At 41.7% G+C, this 19,577-nt stretch overlaps 1 protein-coding gene across 1 annotated transcript in view; it reads right to left on the bottom strand.

Annotated features, from left to right (window-relative positions):
- LOC126101357 (phospholipase DDHD1-like) overlaps window positions 1-19,577 on the bottom strand; it is a 181,296-nt gene that overhangs the window by 89,585 nt on the left and 72,134 nt on the right. The window contains exons 3-5 of the mRNA XM_049912025.1: window positions 11,518-11,646; window positions 3,602-3,743; window positions 3,324-3,430 (exon numbers count right to left, since the gene is read on the bottom strand). Coding sequence (XP_049767982.1) covers window positions 3,324-3,430; window positions 3,602-3,743; window positions 11,518-11,646 — 378 coding nt within the window. The remainder of the gene's footprint in view (window positions 1-3,323; window positions 3,431-3,601; window positions 3,744-11,517; window positions 11,647-19,577) is intronic.

The following is a 19,577-nucleotide window of genomic DNA, read 5'->3' as shown; positions in this document are numbered from 1 at the left end:
GACAAGTCATCGGGGGAAACTGAAAAAGGAGTGCTGAACACCTTAAGTTCCATTTCCAAACTAGTGAGGTCTCGGAATCGTGTTTCAAACGACGTGATAAGCTGCTTTAACTTTGCTTGGTAATCGCCGAAATTAGTACCTTCAGGTAGTTTTAAAGAAGCAAGACGATTGGAGAACGTTAAATGTCCATTACTCATCTGCCTCTCAAATAAACGTAACTTTTCTATGAACGCTTTGATCTGGTCGTGCATGTCAATGATTAGCTGCCCTTTGCCCTGCAATGACAGATTTAAATTATTCAGATGCATAGTTATGTCAGCTAGGAACGCCAGGTCTAATATCCATTTTATATCTTTCAGACAACGCATTTCTTCCCCTTTCATTTCGAGAAAAAGGGATATTTCCTCAAGAAGGGCAAAGAAAACATCAAGAACTTTTCCCCGACTCAGCCAACGAACTGTACTGTGGTAAGGTATATCCCCATACTCCGCTTCCATATCTTTCAGTAATCCTTTGAATTGGTGAAGATTCATACCGTGACGCCGCACAAAATTCACACACTTCATGACATCTTTCATTACGCCACCTAGCTCTACTGTTTCAGCACACTGTACCTCTTGGTGAATAAAACAATGAAGAGTCAAAATATATTTCCCGAATTCGTCCCTGAGTTTATTTTTCAAATGAGAAGAAAAAACTTGGTGACGCCCAATCATTTGTGGTGCACCATCTGTCGCTACAGAATGGATCTTATCCCACGGCAAATTCATATTGTCCACTGATTCACAAACAGCTTCAAAAATGTCACTTCCTGTTGTGGTGTAATCGAGTGGTACCACATCCAAGAGTTCTTCAGTTACTTGCAGCTCCATGTCAACACCACGCACAAAGACTGCAAGGTGAGCACAGTGTGCTATGTCGGTGCTTTCGTCAAGCGCTAGCGAAAATGCAACAAAACTCTCCGCCTTTTTCCTGAGCTGTGTGTCTAAATCTGCTGCCATGTCCAGGATTCGACGAGACATTGTTTGCTTTGACAGGCAAACCCCTTCAATTGCCTGCACCTCCCTTGGAAACAAACACTCTGCAACTGCTACCATGCACGATTTTACGAGTGGTCCCACCGAAAATGGCTTGCCACTCGTCGCAATGATGTGAGCGACCCTGCAGCTTGTTCAAATTGCAGATTCAGTAGTGTTTTCTCCGCTCTCATTCACCTGAAAATTATAAATGCATTACAGAACACGAACTATGTTGCATGTTTTGATACCCTCCGTATTACGAAACTGTTTTTAAACTTACGTCTCCTGCAATGTCATTCATAAGCCTGGCTACCAGTTCTCTGCGTGCAACGCCTTCTACCTGATCGTAGTGTGCAGCGTTAAGACGTGTATAATGTCGTCGTATATTGTACCTCTTCGCAGAATTAAATACTTTATGACATACAAGACACTGCAGATGACCATCCCTCTCAATAAATAGAAAGGTATCCTCCAATAGAGGTACAGGGCTTCCGCGGCTAGTCATAGCTGTCATTGAACACGGATTATTGCATCAGTTGAGGCTGCATGCGGCCAGGGGGCAGTGAGTTCGCTTTCCCCCTCCATGCGGGCTCCGAGCTGCCGCAGTGAGCACTCTGGCTCCCTGGAGCTCGGTTGGAACAGCCTGGTCTACAGAGCCACTACACTCATGGAAACCTCATGGAAGTCTTCTGTAATAAACAACACTAATTAGGTACATTTTTGTCTTAGCTATCTCTAGGAGTAAAAGTAAATGTTAATGGCCCTGGTTGGTAAGCAGCCTACAGAAAAAATTTGCAAGGTGTACTTCAAAATTTTATTTCAGTTCTTATTTTATTTAAGTTCTGAAAAAACATCTATTTAAAAGATTATATTGCAGAAAATGATTGTTTTAAAGATGCAGCAGAACTGCAATGTGAATCAGAGAATTTTCCTTCAAACATGATGTGCTGGATCTGACTGGTCAGATATGCAGGGAAGTCCTTGCAGGAAGGACTGATTGCCTCAACTGTAATCTTAAAAACAGAAATCTCTGCGTGTATATGACACTGCAAGATTGTTGTTATTGTGGTCTTCAGTCCTGAGACTGGTTTGATGCAGCTCACCATGCTACTCTATCCTCTGAAAGCTTTTTTCTTCATCTCCCAGTACTTACTGCAACCTACACCCTTCTGAATCTGCTTAATGTATTCATCTCATGGTCTCCCTATATGATTTTTACCCTCCACACTGCCCCCCAATGCTAAATTTGTAATCCCTTGATGCCTCAGAACATGTCCTACCAACTGGTCCCTTCTTCTAGTCAAGTTGTGCCACAAACTCCTTTTCTCCCGTATTCTATTCAATACCTCCTCATTAGTAACGTGATCTACCCATCTAATCTTCAGCATTCTTCTGTAGCACCACATTTTGAAAGCTTCTATTCTCTTCCCGTCCAAACTATTTATCGTCCAAGTTTCACTTCCATACATGGCTACACTCCATACACTTAAATCTATACTCTACGTTAACAAATTCCTCTTCTTCAGAAACGCTTTCCTTGCCATTGCCAGTCTACATTTCATATCCTCTCTACTTTGACCATCATCAGTTATTTTGCTCCCCAAATAGCAAAACTCATTTACTACTTTAAGCATCTCATTTCCTAATCTAATTCCCTCAGTATCACCCGACTTAATTCGACTACATTCCGTGATCCTCGTTTTGCTTTTGTTGATGTTTATCTTGTATCCTGTAATTTACTGTAATTCACGATAAAATCAGGACAGAATTAAGCTGCTTTTGAACACACACTGCATAACTACCAGCAGATTTGTTCTGTATATACTACAGGTTACTACAAGATTATGCAGCAGAAACTTTATTCAGGTTTTATGTGTGTAATTTATAGTCAACCAAAATTTAGTTTGTATTTTGTTGCTGGAATTAATCAATGTTGGTTATAAAAGTGCATATATTTATTTTTATAATGCCCCAAATGATTTATGTAGCTGCATATTTAAATTATTTGTTACAAAGCTGCCACTATGATGTCTAAAATTACTTCTCACTTAAAAACATCATCTTGTTTAACGCCTGCTTTACCTGTGGATTCTTGAAGAGTCTTAATGGGGATTTACTGTAATTCACTATCACAGTGACATTCTTTTTAGTATGAACGAGTGTCAAATGTCTCCAACAATGTTAGGAGTAAAGGTAATTCTAACAGTATTTCCTCCTCTATCACAATAAATTACATAATGTCTAAATTTAACTCTAAACAGATTTAATCTTAGCACAACAAAAACATTTAATACTGATGCTTACCACCATCAAGCTTCAGAGAGGATCGCCATTCTACAGGGAAAAATTCTGCACGGCATTTAGAGTTGTTGAAATACTTTTCTTTGATCCAATCAACACAGCCACGAAACCTGCACATCAGGTAAAGTATAGACAATACCAATATTACATAATTATACTGATCTATAACATTAAGGAATAAGTTATCTTTTCTGAGAAGTCTGAAATCAATATGTTAATTTATTTTGGCAGTTTGTGATCACACACAAATCTGTAAATATGATGGCAAGGTATTCACTTACGTTGATGTATTTCGTATAATGCGACCAGTGTCCATCTTTTGTCCAATTCCATGAATGACAAAAACAAGGTGGCTTATATCACTTGGTCGATCAGACTCCGTGGCAAGACTCTTATATCCTCGGTATAGACGATATCCTGTAGCTGCATAAGTATCAATGTAAATAAAAATACTCAAATGTTAATACAATTATTTCAGTTGTGGAGGAGCCCCCCTTAAGACAAAAGATGAAGAGATGGCCAAGGGGACATTGTCTAAGAACTTGTAACTCAGCAACAGAAACAAATTCATAAACAACAATTGTATAAGGATAAAATGTCTAAGAGCTTGAAACTCAGCAACAGAAACAAATTCAGAACACCAATTGTATAGCGACAGCAAAGAACAGCTCAACCAGAAAACTAGGACATCAGAAAACTGAAATTTATGAATTTCCACATAACCAGAAGTGTTCATAATGATCACAAAATTTTACATTTATAAATTAGTAGAAGAGAATTTTCAACTTAGTTGCTTCTTCATGTGACAATTCACCACAATAATTCCCAAGAAAACAGCACCATTAAATGTTTCAAATGAATTGAAAATGTAGAACAATAAAATCAAGACAGAATTAAGCTGCTTTTGAATACACACCGCATAACTACCAGCAGATTTGTTCTGTATATACTAAAGGTTATTCTTGTGTGTTCTGCATATAAACTTTACATTTTGAAGTTTAAAATGCAACTTTCACTTAGTGTCAATTGATCTTGAAACACTCATACACATGATTTATAACAACTGAGTAAGAATATGTTATTTTTAACAGAGTTATAATTATCAAAATATCCACGGATGTACTGCCGGTCTACAGGGTCCAACAGGCACAATATTTCGGCGATCATACATGTCGCCATCATCAGGTGAACTGACGGACTGAGCTCCTGTGAACGTGCCAGCACGGAGATCCGTACGCTATGGCTGGTCAGAGGGAACTGGGTTCGGTCACGGCGGTGGCCGATTTAAATACCCTCCGCCTGCGGCGCGCTTCCTCTGCTGTCCGCACCCCGCGCCATGGGACAGGAAGGGCATCCGGCCACCCCTTAAAATTAACATGCCAAATCCAGTTAAACGCCAGGCTCTGCATCTTATCAGTGTAGTCCTTAAGGGAGACAACAACTGTAGCATTGCCTTTGTCAGCCGGTAAGACAACAATTTCAGAGCGCTCCCTCAGATCACGAATGGCCGCCCTCTCTTTACTGGTGATATTTGACTTCATCAGCTTGGATTTCGTCAACACACAACAAGTTTCACGACATATTTCCTCAGCTGATTCAGGCGGAAGTCGAGCTGCAACCTGTTCAACAGCACTAACAATTTCTGCGACCGGAGTGAACTTGGGGGTGGCAGTGGGCGGAGGAGGGGAGGGGGGCGAGGGATGGCGACAGGAAGGGCATCCGGCCACCCCTTAAACTATATGTTAACGAGTGTTCAGTTTCGTCAAACTGCCCATTTCCTTGCCCTCTTATTTCCTGTAGCTGTACAACATCATATTTACATTTTAAAATCTTGCTAACTATTTATATAATTTTCCTGGCTGAAGTATCGTCCTCACATTCCATCTGTTTCCCTTGTGGGGGTCATTATAAGTATTTTCCACCCAGCATCCGAGGCTTCTGTTGAATTTCCTTAACTGCCTTTTTTTACAGTATGGGGTTATTGGCCCTATGCCCAACCCCCAACATGGAGCACCAGGATTTGTATCAGGTTTACTCCATTAGGAAAGCAGACTTCACCACATCTCTACAGCCTTCCCAACCCTAAGCTGTTGTTAAAACAATACTGGAAAGAGTAAACAGTTTTCTCCTCAGTTCTGACCAGTTTCTAAGCTGGACCTACAGTCAATGAGGAAGTATGGGTAAAAAAGTCATTCTTATTGCAATTCGTTACAGCTTTTGTGTACACTATCCAACTTCACAGGTAATACAGTTGGACGTAAGTTCATGATTACTTCTTATTACAACTGTCTACAAATTTTTAATTTGCATGCTTTCAGTGAAGTATGCAATATTTTATGGGTCCAGTGAATGTTTTGTTTTATATGTACTGCTTCTTACAGCTGAGTGGATTTTTCTGACTTATTACAATTTATTAAGTCAGAGTAGAGTAGTGGCATGTACTCGATCATATCTGGTATCAAATCACTTTTCTGTCTGTCCAATACAAAAATATTAAAGCTGCACAAAAATCCATTACCATCTTTGTCACTAATTATTGTAAATTGCAAAAGAGTTAAATCTGTATGAAGAGTTCAGTTAAACAATGTACAGTGTATTTGAAACAAATCTTCACATCTCTATGCAGAAAGTATTCAAAAGCTGTCTATTTGTGTTATGAATGCATTGTTATTCCATGTGTTCATTGAAAAATTCAATTACTTTAGAGTATCAAATGGTGTTATGTTCATGAGAATTACCTCTGACAATTGAAGTCTAAGATTGTGACATGAAGATGGGACTAAGCCCCTGAAACACATAATAGCTAACAAATAATAATTTTACCAACTGATTATCAAATGTTTTTCTTATTTTACCAGTGAAATAACAATTGTCATTAACAACAGTAACAAATTTAACTGACAGTTTCTCATTTTCAATATAATACCATAGCTTCTTTTTCTACATTTTACTCATCAGACACATAGGCTAATGCACGAAATCAAAATTAGATATACATTATTAAGACAGATTGTTTTCCACTTTGAGATACAAAAAATTGCAGGTGAAAACAGAAAAATGAAACAGCCATGTAGGTGAAAATGATTCACAGTGACACTGTTTGATAATATTATGAGAAGGAAAGTTGCTACTCACCATGTAGTGGAGATGCTGAGTCACAGATAGGCACAACAAAAGGAGTTTCACACTTAAAGCTTTTGGCCAACGGCCTTTGTCAACACTCGTCGTGTGTGTGAGCTGTGTGTGTGTATGGGGGGGGGGGGGGGGGGGGGCGCAGTTGTGCGTGCTACTGCTCACGCTTATGTGTGTGTACTGTTGACAAAGACCATTGGCCTTTAAGTGTGAAACTCTTTTTGTTGTGCCTATCTGTGACTCAGCATCTCTGCTATATGGTGAGTAGCACTTTCCTTCTCATAATGTTACATTCCGGCCTGGATTTTCCATTGTTTGACACTATTTGATGTTATTTGCACACACTGTAAGACTTCAGTGATCTGGATCCTAATTAAAACGTGCTATATGTAGCATTCTACTGAAGAAGCAACAAGATTGACTACAGCACCGTCTTATCTTAACTTTAATGATTCCACAAAAATTGCATCAAGCAATTCTTGTTTATGGCACTATAAACAAATTAAGACACGATGATTATTTGTGAGTAACTAGACAGTTGGCAAATTTCCAAGCATATGGTAATGTTCGACAATGAGCTGATGAGTGAAAAATATGAGTAGATGGGGAAGACTGGAGAGGGGGGGAGACGCTACACAAAAAGTATAACAGACAAGGAAATACTCATTAGGCAAGTCATAACCAAAGTGACACACTGTTAACAATCTAAGATTAAGGTATGCTAAAATAATAATAATAATAAATTTACTTGAAAGGCAAAAGATTGAAGTGGGATAGAACAGCTCACTGCAGAAGTGAAAAATGTATTCATAAGATTTTTCCACTATTTATGTTCACAGAGCTAAATCAAAGAACATAAATATTAAACATGTATGCTGCTTTAAAAGTGTCTACTTGGTAAAAGCTTTAAATGAAATAACCCAAAATATTTTTGAATTAAAATGCTGACAGAAAATCCTAACAAGTTTTGGTTTTACATTAAATCAGTAAATGGATCAAAGCCCTCTGTCCAGACAATCTGTGATCATAATGCCATCAAAACGGAGGATGACACACGAAGACCAAAACACTAAATGTCTTTTTCCAAAACTGTTTCACTCCGGCAGATTGCACTGCACTTCCCCCTTTAAATCATCCCATGAACATCAAACTGAGTGAGTGTGGAATAGAAAAGAAATCACTGAATAGAGGAAAGGCCACTGGATCTGATGGGATACCAGTATGATTCTATATAGAGTATGTGAAACAACTTGCTTCTCCTCTATCAGCAATGTACCATAGGTCTCTGGAGGAGCAAAGCACTCTTTTATGATTGGAAAAAGAGTGCGGGTCATTTCTTGTTTTCCAGAAGGGTCATCAAACAGCTGCACAACACTATACACTTACATCTCTGACACACATTTTGGAACACGTTTTATGTTCATGTATTATGACTTTTCTGGAGACTGAAAATCTCAGCTGTAGGAACCAAGACTGTTTCCAAACATAATGAATGTGTGAAACTCAGCTTGCTCTGTTTGTCTATGAGACCCAGAGAGCAGTAGATACTGGTGCCTGGAATGATGCTGTTTTCCTTGATTTCCGGAAGGTGTTTGAATCAGTTCTGCAGTGCCACTTAACGAAAAAAATATGAGTATATGAAATATCAGACCAGCTGTGTCATTAGATTGAAGAGTTTCTAGAAGATAGAAAACAGTATGTCATTCTCGATGGAGAGAAATCTTCAGACGTAAATGTAATTTTGGTCGTACCACAGATAAGATCATTAATTTTCACACTACATACAAATGACCTCATGTACAGTGTAGGAAGTTCAATAAGTTTTTTTACAGATGACTGTGTTGTATGTACAGAAGTTGCAACACTATAAAACTGTAGCGAAATGCAGGAAGACCTACAGAGGAGCAACACTTGATGCAAGGAGTAGTAATTGACTCTTGACATAAGCAAATGTAGCGTATTGTGCATTTACACTTAGGAGACAAAAGTCATGTGATACATCCTAATATCGTGTCAGACCTCCTTCTGCCTGGCACAGTGCAGCATCTTGACATGGCATGGACTCAACAAGTTGTTGGAAATACCCTGCAGAAATATTGCACCATGCTGCCTATATAGCTGCCCATAACTGCGAAAGTGTTGGCGGTGCACGTTTTTGTGCACGAACTGTCCTCTCGCTTATGTCCCATAAATGTTCAATGGGATTCACGTCATGTTATTTGGGTAGCCAAACCATTTGCCTAAATTGTCTAGAATGTTCTTAAAACCAATCACGAACAATTGTGGCCTGGTGACATGGCGCATCATCATCCACAAAAATTTCATCACTTTTAGGGAGCATACATCCATGAATAGCAGCAAATGGTCTCCAAGTAGCCAAACATCCAGGGGACCCAGTTCACTCCATGTAAAAACAGTCGACACCATTATGGAGCTATGACCAACTTGCACAGTGCCTTGTGACTATTTGGCTCCATGGTTTCATGGGGTCTGCACTACACTTGAGCTGTATTGTCAGCTCTTACCAACTGAAATCATGAATCCTCAAGACCACAAATAGTTTTCCTCATCTACAGTCCAACCAATGTGGTCAGGAGATTAGGAGAGGCACTGCAGGCAATGTCATGCTGTTAGCAAAGGCTCTCACATCGGTCATCTGGTGTCATACTCAAATTTCACCATACTGTCCTAAGGGATATGTTCGTCACACAGCCCACATTGATTTCTGCAGTTATTTCATGCAGGTTTGCTTGTCTGTTAGCACTTATGACTCTAAGCAAATGCTACTGTTCTCAGTCACTAAGTGAAGGTTGTCAGCCACTGCACTGTCCGTGGTGAGAGGTAATGCCCGAGATGTGCCTTTGTTGGTACACTCTTGATACTGCAGATTGTGGAATATTGAATTCCCTTAATATTTCCACAAAGGAATGTCCTACGCATATAGCTCCTACAATCAGTCGATGTTCATGGTCTGTTAACTCCCATCACGCAGCCATAATCATGCTGGAAACCTTTTCACATGAATCATCTGAGTATGAATGACAGCTCCACCAATGCACCACCCTTTTATATCTTGTGTACGCAATACTACTGCCATGTGTGTACGTGCTTATCATTATCTCATGACTTTTGTCACCTCTGTGTATAGGCAGAAAGACCCATTACTGAACAATCACACAATTGCAAAACAATCAGTGGAAGCAGTTGCGCAGCAAAGTTTGTAAGAGTACATTTACAGACAATGGAAAATGCTGGATGGAATGTAACAACATCATGAAAAGGATAGTTGCTACTCACAAAATAGCAATAACGATGAGTCGCAGATAGGCACAACAAAAAGACTGTCGGAAAGTGAGCTTTCAGCCAAAAAGGTCTTTGTCAAAAGTAGGCTGCCAGCTGCCAGATTGTGTGTGTGTGTGCCAGCTGCCAGACTGTGTGTGTGTGTGTGTGTGTGTGTGTGTGTGTGTGTGTGTGTGTGTGTGTGTGTGTGCGCGCGCGCGCATGTGTGTGCATTGCCTACTTTTGACAAACGACTTGTTAGTTGACTGCTCACTTTCTGACAGTCTTTTAGTTGTGCCTAACTGAGACTCAGCGTCTCCGCTACATGGTGAGTAGCTACTATCCTTTTCATAATATTTGTACATGTACAAAGTGATTTAGTGTGGAACAACCACATAAAACTTATCGCGTGTAATGCAGATGCCAGACAGATCTATTGGAAGAATCCTCAGAAAATGTAGGCCCACCCATGAAGGAGGTAGGCTTACCAACTTTTTATTTGACCCACATTTGAATACTGCTCATCAGTCTGGAATCATAGGATTAATAGAGGAATTAGGGAAGATCCAAAGTAAGGCAGCAAATTTCATTACAGGTTCATTTAGTAAGTGCAAAAGTGTCACTGAAAACTCTCAGCTAATGCCAGTGGCAGACACTGTAAGAGAGGCATGCTGCATCATGGTAGGGTTTACTCTTAAATTTCCAAGAGCATCTCTTCCTAGAAGGGTCAACTAACATATTGCTTCCTGCTACATATATCCCACAGAAAGACCATGAAGGTAAAATTAGAGAGATTCAAGTGCACACGGAGGCCTACCAGGAATCGATCTTCCCACAAAAAATTTGCGAGCCGATCAGGAAAGGGAGATGCAGGTCATAATCTTAAGATGTGATATTTATTTTTTATGACTGAAAGTTTCCTCAGGAAACTCCTTATAGTTCATCTGATCATAAGTATCCAGACAGCCCCATGCAATGAAGAATTGACCACAGGATGTTATAAGCACCTCACCTGCCAGTATACAAGAAGAAGGCAGGAAGTATTGTGCTGTCATTAGAGAAGCAGTAACAGTAGAATGAGTCGGTCAGGATAGCTCAGAGACTCAAATGTAGATTAGTCTTTGTATGTCACTTGAGAACAATCCCAGCAGGTACAATTTCAACCCTTCTAAATCTGTCCTAGTCAACTGCTGGTGATGTGATTGTGAAGCAGAAATGTGAAGATACAACCACAGAAAAACCAATACCACACAGATCTCACTTACTGGCGGACAAGGACCATCAAACAAAGTGGATGGTGGTTGTAAAAGAGTCATATTAAATCTGTGGAAAGAATCACACATGAGTTCCAAACCATTACCATTGGTCCATCTAGTACAATGGATGTTTGTAGAAAGTTAAAAAGAATAGGGTAGAGCAGCTCCTCGTAAACCACACAATTCTGCAGTCAATGCCAAGTGACACTTGAGGTGGTGTAAAAAGCAATGCCACTGGACAGTGGATGACTGAAATGAGCAATCTGGGGTGATGAATCACGCTATAGCCTGCAGCAATCCAATGGGAGAGTTTGGGCTTGGTGAAAGTGTGGAGAATGTTACCTGCCATCTTGCGTAGTGCTAACTGTAAAGGACAGAAGAGCCAAGTTGTAGTGCACTCATAATACAATGTTGTAATAAGAAAAGAAATGAAAAGAAAACAGTATGCAATACAGAGTAGAAAAAAAATGCAGATTTTTATTTTTAATTTGTACATTTTCTCAGCTGTTATTGAATGAAATTTTACTAACATTTCTGAAATCCAAGCCTCTGAGTGACACTACGCATAAGTTTGGAAGGCGCGGCTTCACTATAAAGGTAAACTTCTGATGGTGAGTACCAGTCCACTTGAAATTCTGCAAAAGGCTCCGTATGCAGAGCTGGAAAAGAGGACACAAAGAAAAGTGGTTATGAATTAAATTTCATTATATTTTTAAAACCATCTAATGAAATTATTTATTAACACAAAAAAAGAAACTGGTGATACACATCATTATATCAGTCATGACTGAAATGAGTACAATATCAAAATCATTCAAAATGTAAGTAAAACATGTATACGAAAATTGTTTATGAAAGAAGATTGTCTGCTTGTAAACTGCTAAAACGAAGATGAGCAGTGATAATTGTAACAAGTTTATCAACAAGGTTGACTAACTATAATTCCTTAACTAGGGGTACTAAATGGATAATGGAAAAATCATGGGTGAAATACAAATAATGGAATAAGTAAATATAATCAATCATAATACAGATGAGGTGTAAGCAATCTGATTGACATGAGTACTGCCTTGAATGTAAGGGGCAAGGTGAACATCAAAAAGGAAAGGAAAGACATGGAACAAAGGCTAGAGATTGGGATGGATAGATTCTTGAGAGGACAAGAATAAGGAGCCAGAGTACACTTGTCACAGGGCAGGTGAGGTTAGCTTCATATCATGTTGCAGATAGGAAATCAATTTGAGAGCAGAGGAAGCATGGGAAACAGCTCAGGAGAAGTGCAGAGAAAACAGTGACAACTATGATCGACTGTACTATAAATATTAATTAATGTGGAGACGGGGGAGGTAGGGAGAAATATGAGGAAGTATGAGGGGGGGAAGGGCAATGTGGGGGGGGGGGGGAACGGCAATGGGGGGACGGCAATGGGGGGGGGGGGGAACGGCAATGGGGGGAACGGCAATGGGGGGGAACGGCAGTGGGGGGGGGGGGGAACGGCAATGGGGGGGGGGAACGGCAATGGGGGGGGAACGGCAATGGGGGGGGAACGGCAATGGGGGGGGGAACGGCAATGGGGGGGAACGGCAATGGGGGGGTGGAACGGCAATGGGGGGGTGGAACGGCAATGGGGGGGGGAAGGCAATGGGGGGGGGGACGGCAATGGTGGCAACGAGGGGGGAAACGGCAACGAGGGGGGGAAACGGCAACGAGGGGGGGAAACGGCAACGAGGGGGGGGAAACGGCAACGAGGGGGGGAAACGGCAACGAGGGGGGGAAACGGCAACGAGGGGGGGAAACGGCAACGAGGGGGGGAAACGGCAACGAGGGGGGGGAAACGGCAACGAGGGGGGGGAAACGGCAACGAGGGGGGAAACGGCAACGAGGGGGGAAACGGCAACGAGGGGGGAAACGGCAACGAGGGGGGAAACGGCAACGAGGGGGGAAACGGCAAGCAATAAGAAGGTGCAGATACGAAGTAGTACAGATTGAGACCAGGAGTATCGTGGAATTTTCCCTAGTGCCTCATCAAATTACCTCAGGATTTACATAGAGCTATAGTATTATGAACATAATGTATCATTCTATCGCAATACCAGTTTCAAGAGAGGTTTGGGCATAAAAATAATGTTAAATCGAGGCATGTTTGGTGTGGTTTGCCACTTGTATCTACAGTACACCTCACCAACAAAAATTTGTCACCTACTTTTTAGATGTACAGCACTAGTTTAAGGTAAAAAATAGGTGTGTGTTGGAAACATGGCAGACAAATGCTTAACAACAATGTGATAGAGCAATAATGTGTATCGTATAAGTGGGTTGTTCAAGACAGTCAATCAAGAATGGGTTTATGTGCACATATAAATATATTATATACAATTACAGTTTTGATGGGGAATCATGTAATACAAATGGAGGTTTGAGATGGGGAATCATGTAATATGAGACACAATTTGCAATAAAATTAATTTCAGTGTTTTGAAAATATTAGGCTCCCATATTAGTCTTTGACTTTGACAATGGAGCTTATAAACTTCACTGATCAGTGCAAAAAGTACCACACGCACACACCATCCTTAATCAGTTAAGTGGCTTGGCAGGAACACTGAATGGAGACTATGAACATCAGCAATAGAAAGAAATGATTGGAAACTTTCTGAGCAAAATTCTGAAATTTACAGATCAGAAGAACCAGCAGTTATCAAACAGTCATTTTTAGTTATTACCTCTAAATTGGTTCAAACGAACTACGACACCCACTGATATTTCCCATTCAAGACATTCTCTCCGAGCTTCAAACTAACTTCTAATTATTATGGTCTCGCTACTCAGTAACTGTACAAATAAACTGTTCATAGTTTGGAATTTCTATGCAGTTCCCTGTACCTGCATTATAAATCTGCATAACATTTTTTCAACACATTATAGTTCTTTACATAGAACAAGCCAAGCTCTCATTTTGCTGATAAACAGTAGCCATAATACATTTGAAGTGTATACTTGAAAATAATGCACTTTATACAGGGACAATGATGATAATAATAATTTTCTTAAATTATGTTAAATGACAGTAAAATACCTCCATTTACCGGAAAAAAGAACTGTACTACACAATAGCAATATTCAAACAAGGAACAAGATGGACAGTCAAAATGACCATTAATATGTTGATCCGAGATGGAAAAAGGATGGAAAAATATAATCTGCTGTAAAGGAAAGGTAAAATATGTGAGGTAATGAGTCAGATAGCTTAATTGGTTGCCTTAGTGCAGTAAAGGTGGGGCACACTATTAAAACGTGTGCCACTGATAAAGGGGCACCACACCTGCTGTAAGGTGGAATGGCTTGTTTAAGAATGTATTTATGGATCAGTCTAGTGTGGCTGTTGCAGGGTTGGCAGAAAATTGTAGACTATCAGTGGCACATGAAAACAGCCACACAGCTGTAGAATCTTTATGGTGTGCAGTATTGGTGATAGCTATAGTAAATTGCAGCCCCCATTCCATGATGCTAAAAACGGTTGGAATAGAGTTCTCCATAAGTCAGGGCTCACTATCTTTAATTCTGGAATGTCCTTTTTGGTAGCCTCCTTGGCCAAATGATCTGCAAGTTGATTTACTGAGACTCCTACGTATACAATCAGCCATAAGGTGTTTTGCAGTTGAAAGAGGCCTTGAAAGGACAGTGCCAGTGGGTGTCTGGTGTTATGGCTTGGCACCCTGCACAAACTGTGAAAGGCTGAAGTCAGCAGCTGCACGTGATCCATTTTATTTATTCACCAGTGGTCATCTCATAATGATATACTATTTCTCAATATAAAAAAATAACAACAGATAGCTCAAAATATACCTATACACACAACATAAAAAATGTTTTTATGAAGATAGGAAAGGTACTCAGTTGTGGCCTTGCTGAAGGAAGCATCCTGGCATTTGATTAATTTGATGTATGAAAACCACTGTAAACCTAAATCAGTATGGTTTGACAGAGCAAACTCCATCCTTCCAGGTATAAGGCCAGTGTTTTAACAACTGCACTGCCTGATTTGGTTGTCCCTATTGTACAATGTACGAGCTTGAATAATGGCTACTAGTTTTTCAGTAAAGACTCTGTACCCTTGTAATACAAATGCTGTTCACTGTTGCCTGTATTTGTGAAAGCATAGCCCCTCTGGCCGTCGACACATGATCCATCAGTGTAAATGATTTCCACATTCAAAATTCATTATCCACTGCACAGAGCAGTCCCTATACAAAAGATAAGCCTGTTACATATTTTGCTTTGAAAGTTAGATCTAGACAAGGTTTGGGCAAAGGTCCCTGAAAAGCAGTGCTTGTCAGAAAGATCATAACAGAGGGTTGAGAAAGATCATGTGTAGTTTAGAGAGGATGGATCACAGACTGGCTAATATCAAGATACCAATCCATGAGCATGTCTGTGGAAATTGTATTCTTTTATTCTGGAAGAGAATACTGAAAGTTGGATGGTCTTTGTAGATTTGTACATGAAAAGTGAAGTTAAGCAATACTTCGGGCCATCTAATCCATATGGGTGGTATGACCAGCTCTGTCAGGAAGCTATCTTTGGCACTCGTGCAAAAGATATCACATGCAAGTCTGGTTCCACAGTGACGTACTGGGTCTAAAAGTGGCAGGACACTCGTTCCATGAGCACATCCACCTGCACTGTTCACTGAAGTTGTGCGTTGGTTGATTGGTTTAAAAGAGGGGGGAAGGGACCAAACTATAAGGTCATCAGTCCCTTGTTCCTAATAAAACAATGCCACAAGTGTGAGAATAAAACAGGCGAGACATATAACATAAAACAAAAAGAAAGGAAAAACCACAAGAATGAAGGAAAGCCAATGAGCACCAAAAGGACCAAATGAGGACAAGAAAACAACAGAGAGACACTAGAAACAGAAGAGAGTAAAACAAGAAAGCAGATTACAGTGGCTGGCCAACCACGAGAATAAAAAGGAGAAGCCAGCCACTCTGCAACACATTAAAACCTCCACCCTAAAAGCACTAGGGCGGACACAGAGGGACAAGGGACAGGCACTAAAACTTAGATCAAATCATAAAACGCACCATCATGAATAAAATTTAGAACTAAATCAGCTAATGAGGTGTTGTCAGATAAAATGAGCGGCAATGAGTCCAGTAACCCAAGATTTCATCGCTGGGCAGTCAAGGTGAGACAGCACACCAGAATATGGGCCACTGTCAACCGGGCACCACACCGACACTGAGGCGGGTCTTCACAGCGCAAGAGGTAACCGAGGGTCCCGCAAGTGTGACCAATGTGGAGCTGGCAGAGGACAACTGATTCCCTGCGAGAGGCCCGCATGGAAGACTTCCACACATTCGTAGTCTCCTTAATGACACGCAGTTTGTTTTGTGTACTGTTATGCCACTCTGTCTCCCAAAGCCGAAAAACCATAGGGCGTATGTCAGAACGAGGGACAGGTTCAGAACGCAGGTCAGGCTCAGAGATACCCATCTCCAGAAGCAGTTTCCGCATAGCTTGTTTGGCCAGCCTGTTGACAAGTTCAGTGCCTGGGATGTTAACGTGTCCTAGGGTCCACACAAACACCACTGAATGATGGGACCGGTCCAGGGCATAGATGGACTCCTGGATGGACACCACCAAAGGATGGCGAGAGTAGCACTGGTCGATAGCTTGTAGACTACTCAAGGAGTCAGTACACAGAAGTAACAATTCCTTGGGGCATGAATGGATATACTGAAGTGCTCGAGTTATAGCCACCAGGTCTGCAGTGAATACACTGCAGCCATCGGGCAAGGAATGCTGTCCAATATGTCCTCCATGGACATACATGAAGCCATGGAGCAGTCGGCGTAAACCACTTTGTGGTCTCAGTACTTGTCAAGAATTGAGAGGAAGTGGCAGCGGAGAGCCGCGGAGTTAACTGAGTCCTTAGGGCCATGTGAAAGGTCCAGGTGAAGCTGTTGCCTAGGTGTACACCATGGAGGTGTACGTGAATGGACCTCAAGTATAAGTGGTAAAGGCAAGGACTGCAGTTCAGAAAGAAAGGAGCGGACATGAACTGCAATTGGAAGCCCTGACCTGGGCCGCTGATGTGAGAGATGAACCGCTGTGGGTGGGAAAAGGAGATGGTGATTCGGATACACAGGAGAACTATGACCATGTGCTATGTAAATGGCCAGCAGTTGTGCACACCTAACCTGCAATGGAGGCACTCCGGCTTCCACAAGGACGCTGGTCACCAGACTCATCCTTAAAGCTCCTGTCACTAGGTGAATGCCACAGTGGTGCGCTGAGAGCGCCGTCGAACCATAAACCAGACTCCCATAGTCAAGATGGGATTGAACAAGGGCTCTGTAGAACTGCAGCAGCGTAGAGCGATCTGCACCCCAGTTGGTGTTGCTCAGGCAGCGAAGGGTATTGAGGTGCTGCCAGCACTTCCGCTTAAGCTGACCGAGGTGAGGAAGCCAAGTCAATTGAGCATCAAAAACCAGTCCTAAGAACTGATATGTCTCCACGACAGTGAGTGGATCATCATCAAGGCAAAGTTCTGGTTCTGGATGAATGGTATGACGCCAACAGAAGTGCATAACAAACGACTCTGCAGCAGAAAACTGGAAACTGTGGGCTAGAGCCCATGACTGCGCCATGTGGATGGATCCCTGTAGGTGCCGCTCACAAGGGAACCTCCCCATCGCACCCCCCCTCAGATTTAGTTATAAGTTGGCACAGTGGATAGGCCTTGAAAAACTGAACACAGATCAATAGAGAAAACAGAAAGAAGTTGTGTGGTACTATGGAAAAATAACCAAAATATACAAACTGAGTAGTCCATGTGCAAGATAGGCAACATCAAGGATATTGGAAGCTCAGGAGCGCTGTGGTCCCGTGGTTAGTGCGAGCAGCTGCGGAAGGAGACGTCCTTCATTCAAGTCTTCCCTCGAGTGAAAAGTTTACTTTTCTTTTCCACAAAGTTATGATATGTCCGTTCGTTCATTGACATCTCTGTTCACTGTAATAAGTTTAGTGTCTGTGTTTTGCGACCGCACCGCAAAACCATGCGATTGGTAGATGAAAGGATGTGCCTCTCCAATGGGAACCGAAAACATTTGATCGCAAGGTCATAGGTCAACCGATTCCTCCACAGGAAAACACGTCTGATATATTCTATATGACACTGGTGACGGCATGTGCGTCACATGACAGGAATATGTTGTCGACCCACCTAACTTGTACACTTGGCAAAAAAAAAGATTCTTCTACTTTGCCTGATTTAGGTTTTCTTGTGGACGTGATAATCATTCCAAAAAAAGTGATGAAAACATAAGAGTTTATCAGATCATAACTGTCTGAAAATAAAAAATTAAACTTGTCACTCGAGGGAAGACTTAAACCTAGGACCTCTAGGACCGCAGCTGCTCACGCTAACCACGGGACCACGACAGTCCTGAGCTCACATTATCCTTGATGTTGCCTATCTTGGGCATGGACTACTCAGTTTGTATATTTTGCTTATTTTTTCCATAGTTCCACACAACTTCTTCCTGTTTTCGCGATTGATCTGTGTTCAATTTTTCAAGGCCTGTGCCAACTTATAACTAAATCTGAGGGGGGTGCGATGGGGAGGTTCCCTTGTCAGTAACACCAGTACTGGTGGAGCAGTGTGAAATGCAGAAGTTGTTCACATACAGAGAAGGTGAGACGGATGGCCCTACAGCTGCTGCTAGACCATTAATGGCAACTAAAAATAGAGAGACACTCAATACAGAGCCCTGCGGGACCTCTTCTCCTGGATATGGAGGGAACAATGGGATGCACCAACTTGGACATGGAAAGTACGAAGCAACAGGAAATTCTGGATAAAAATCGGGAGAGGGCCTCGGAAACCCCACTCATATAATGTGGCAAGGATATGGTGACGCTAGGTCGTGTCACACACTTTCCGTAAATAAAAAAAGACAGCAAGCCGGTGTTGTCCTCTGGTAAAGGCTGGATGGCAGACTCGAGGGACACAAGATTATCAGTGGTAGAGCAATCCTGGCAGACGCTGCCCTGACATGATGCCAGTAGGCCACGTGACTCCAGGACACAACCCAACCGCCGATACACCATACGTTCCAGCAGCTTACAAAGAACGTTGGTGAGGCTAATGGGCCGATAGCTACCCACTTCAAATAGGTTTTTACCGGGTTTGAGCACCGGAATGATGGTGCTCTCCCACCACTACAATGGAAAGATGCCATCGCACCAGGTCCAGTTGAAGATGAAGAGATGTCACTTGTAGTCAGATCAGAGTTGAGATTTTCACTCTGCAGCGAAGTGTGGGCTGATATGAAACTTCCTGGTAGATTAAAATTGTGTGCCAGATGGAGACTCAAACTCGGGACCTTTGCCTTTCGTGGGCAAGTGCTCTACCATTTGGTCTGCCAAAGGTCCCGAGTTTGAGTCTTGGTCCAGCACACAGTTTTAATCTGCCAGGAAGTTTCAGATGAGAGATGTTTAATCATCTAACAGTGGATCTGGTATGGTCCAGGAGCTGTCGGGGCAATGTGCAAGGGCACTGGGGAGCTCCCACTCCATAAGT

Source organism: Schistocerca cancellata, chromosome 9 (genome assembly GCF_023864275.1).
Source record: "Schistocerca cancellata isolate TAMUIC-IGC-003103 chromosome 9, iqSchCanc2.1, whole genome shotgun sequence".
Lineage (NCBI taxonomy): Eukaryota > Metazoa > Arthropoda > Insecta > Orthoptera > Acrididae > Schistocerca > Schistocerca cancellata.
Note: the sequence above shows the minus strand (reverse complement) of the source record. Positions and strands in the feature narration are given on the sequence as shown.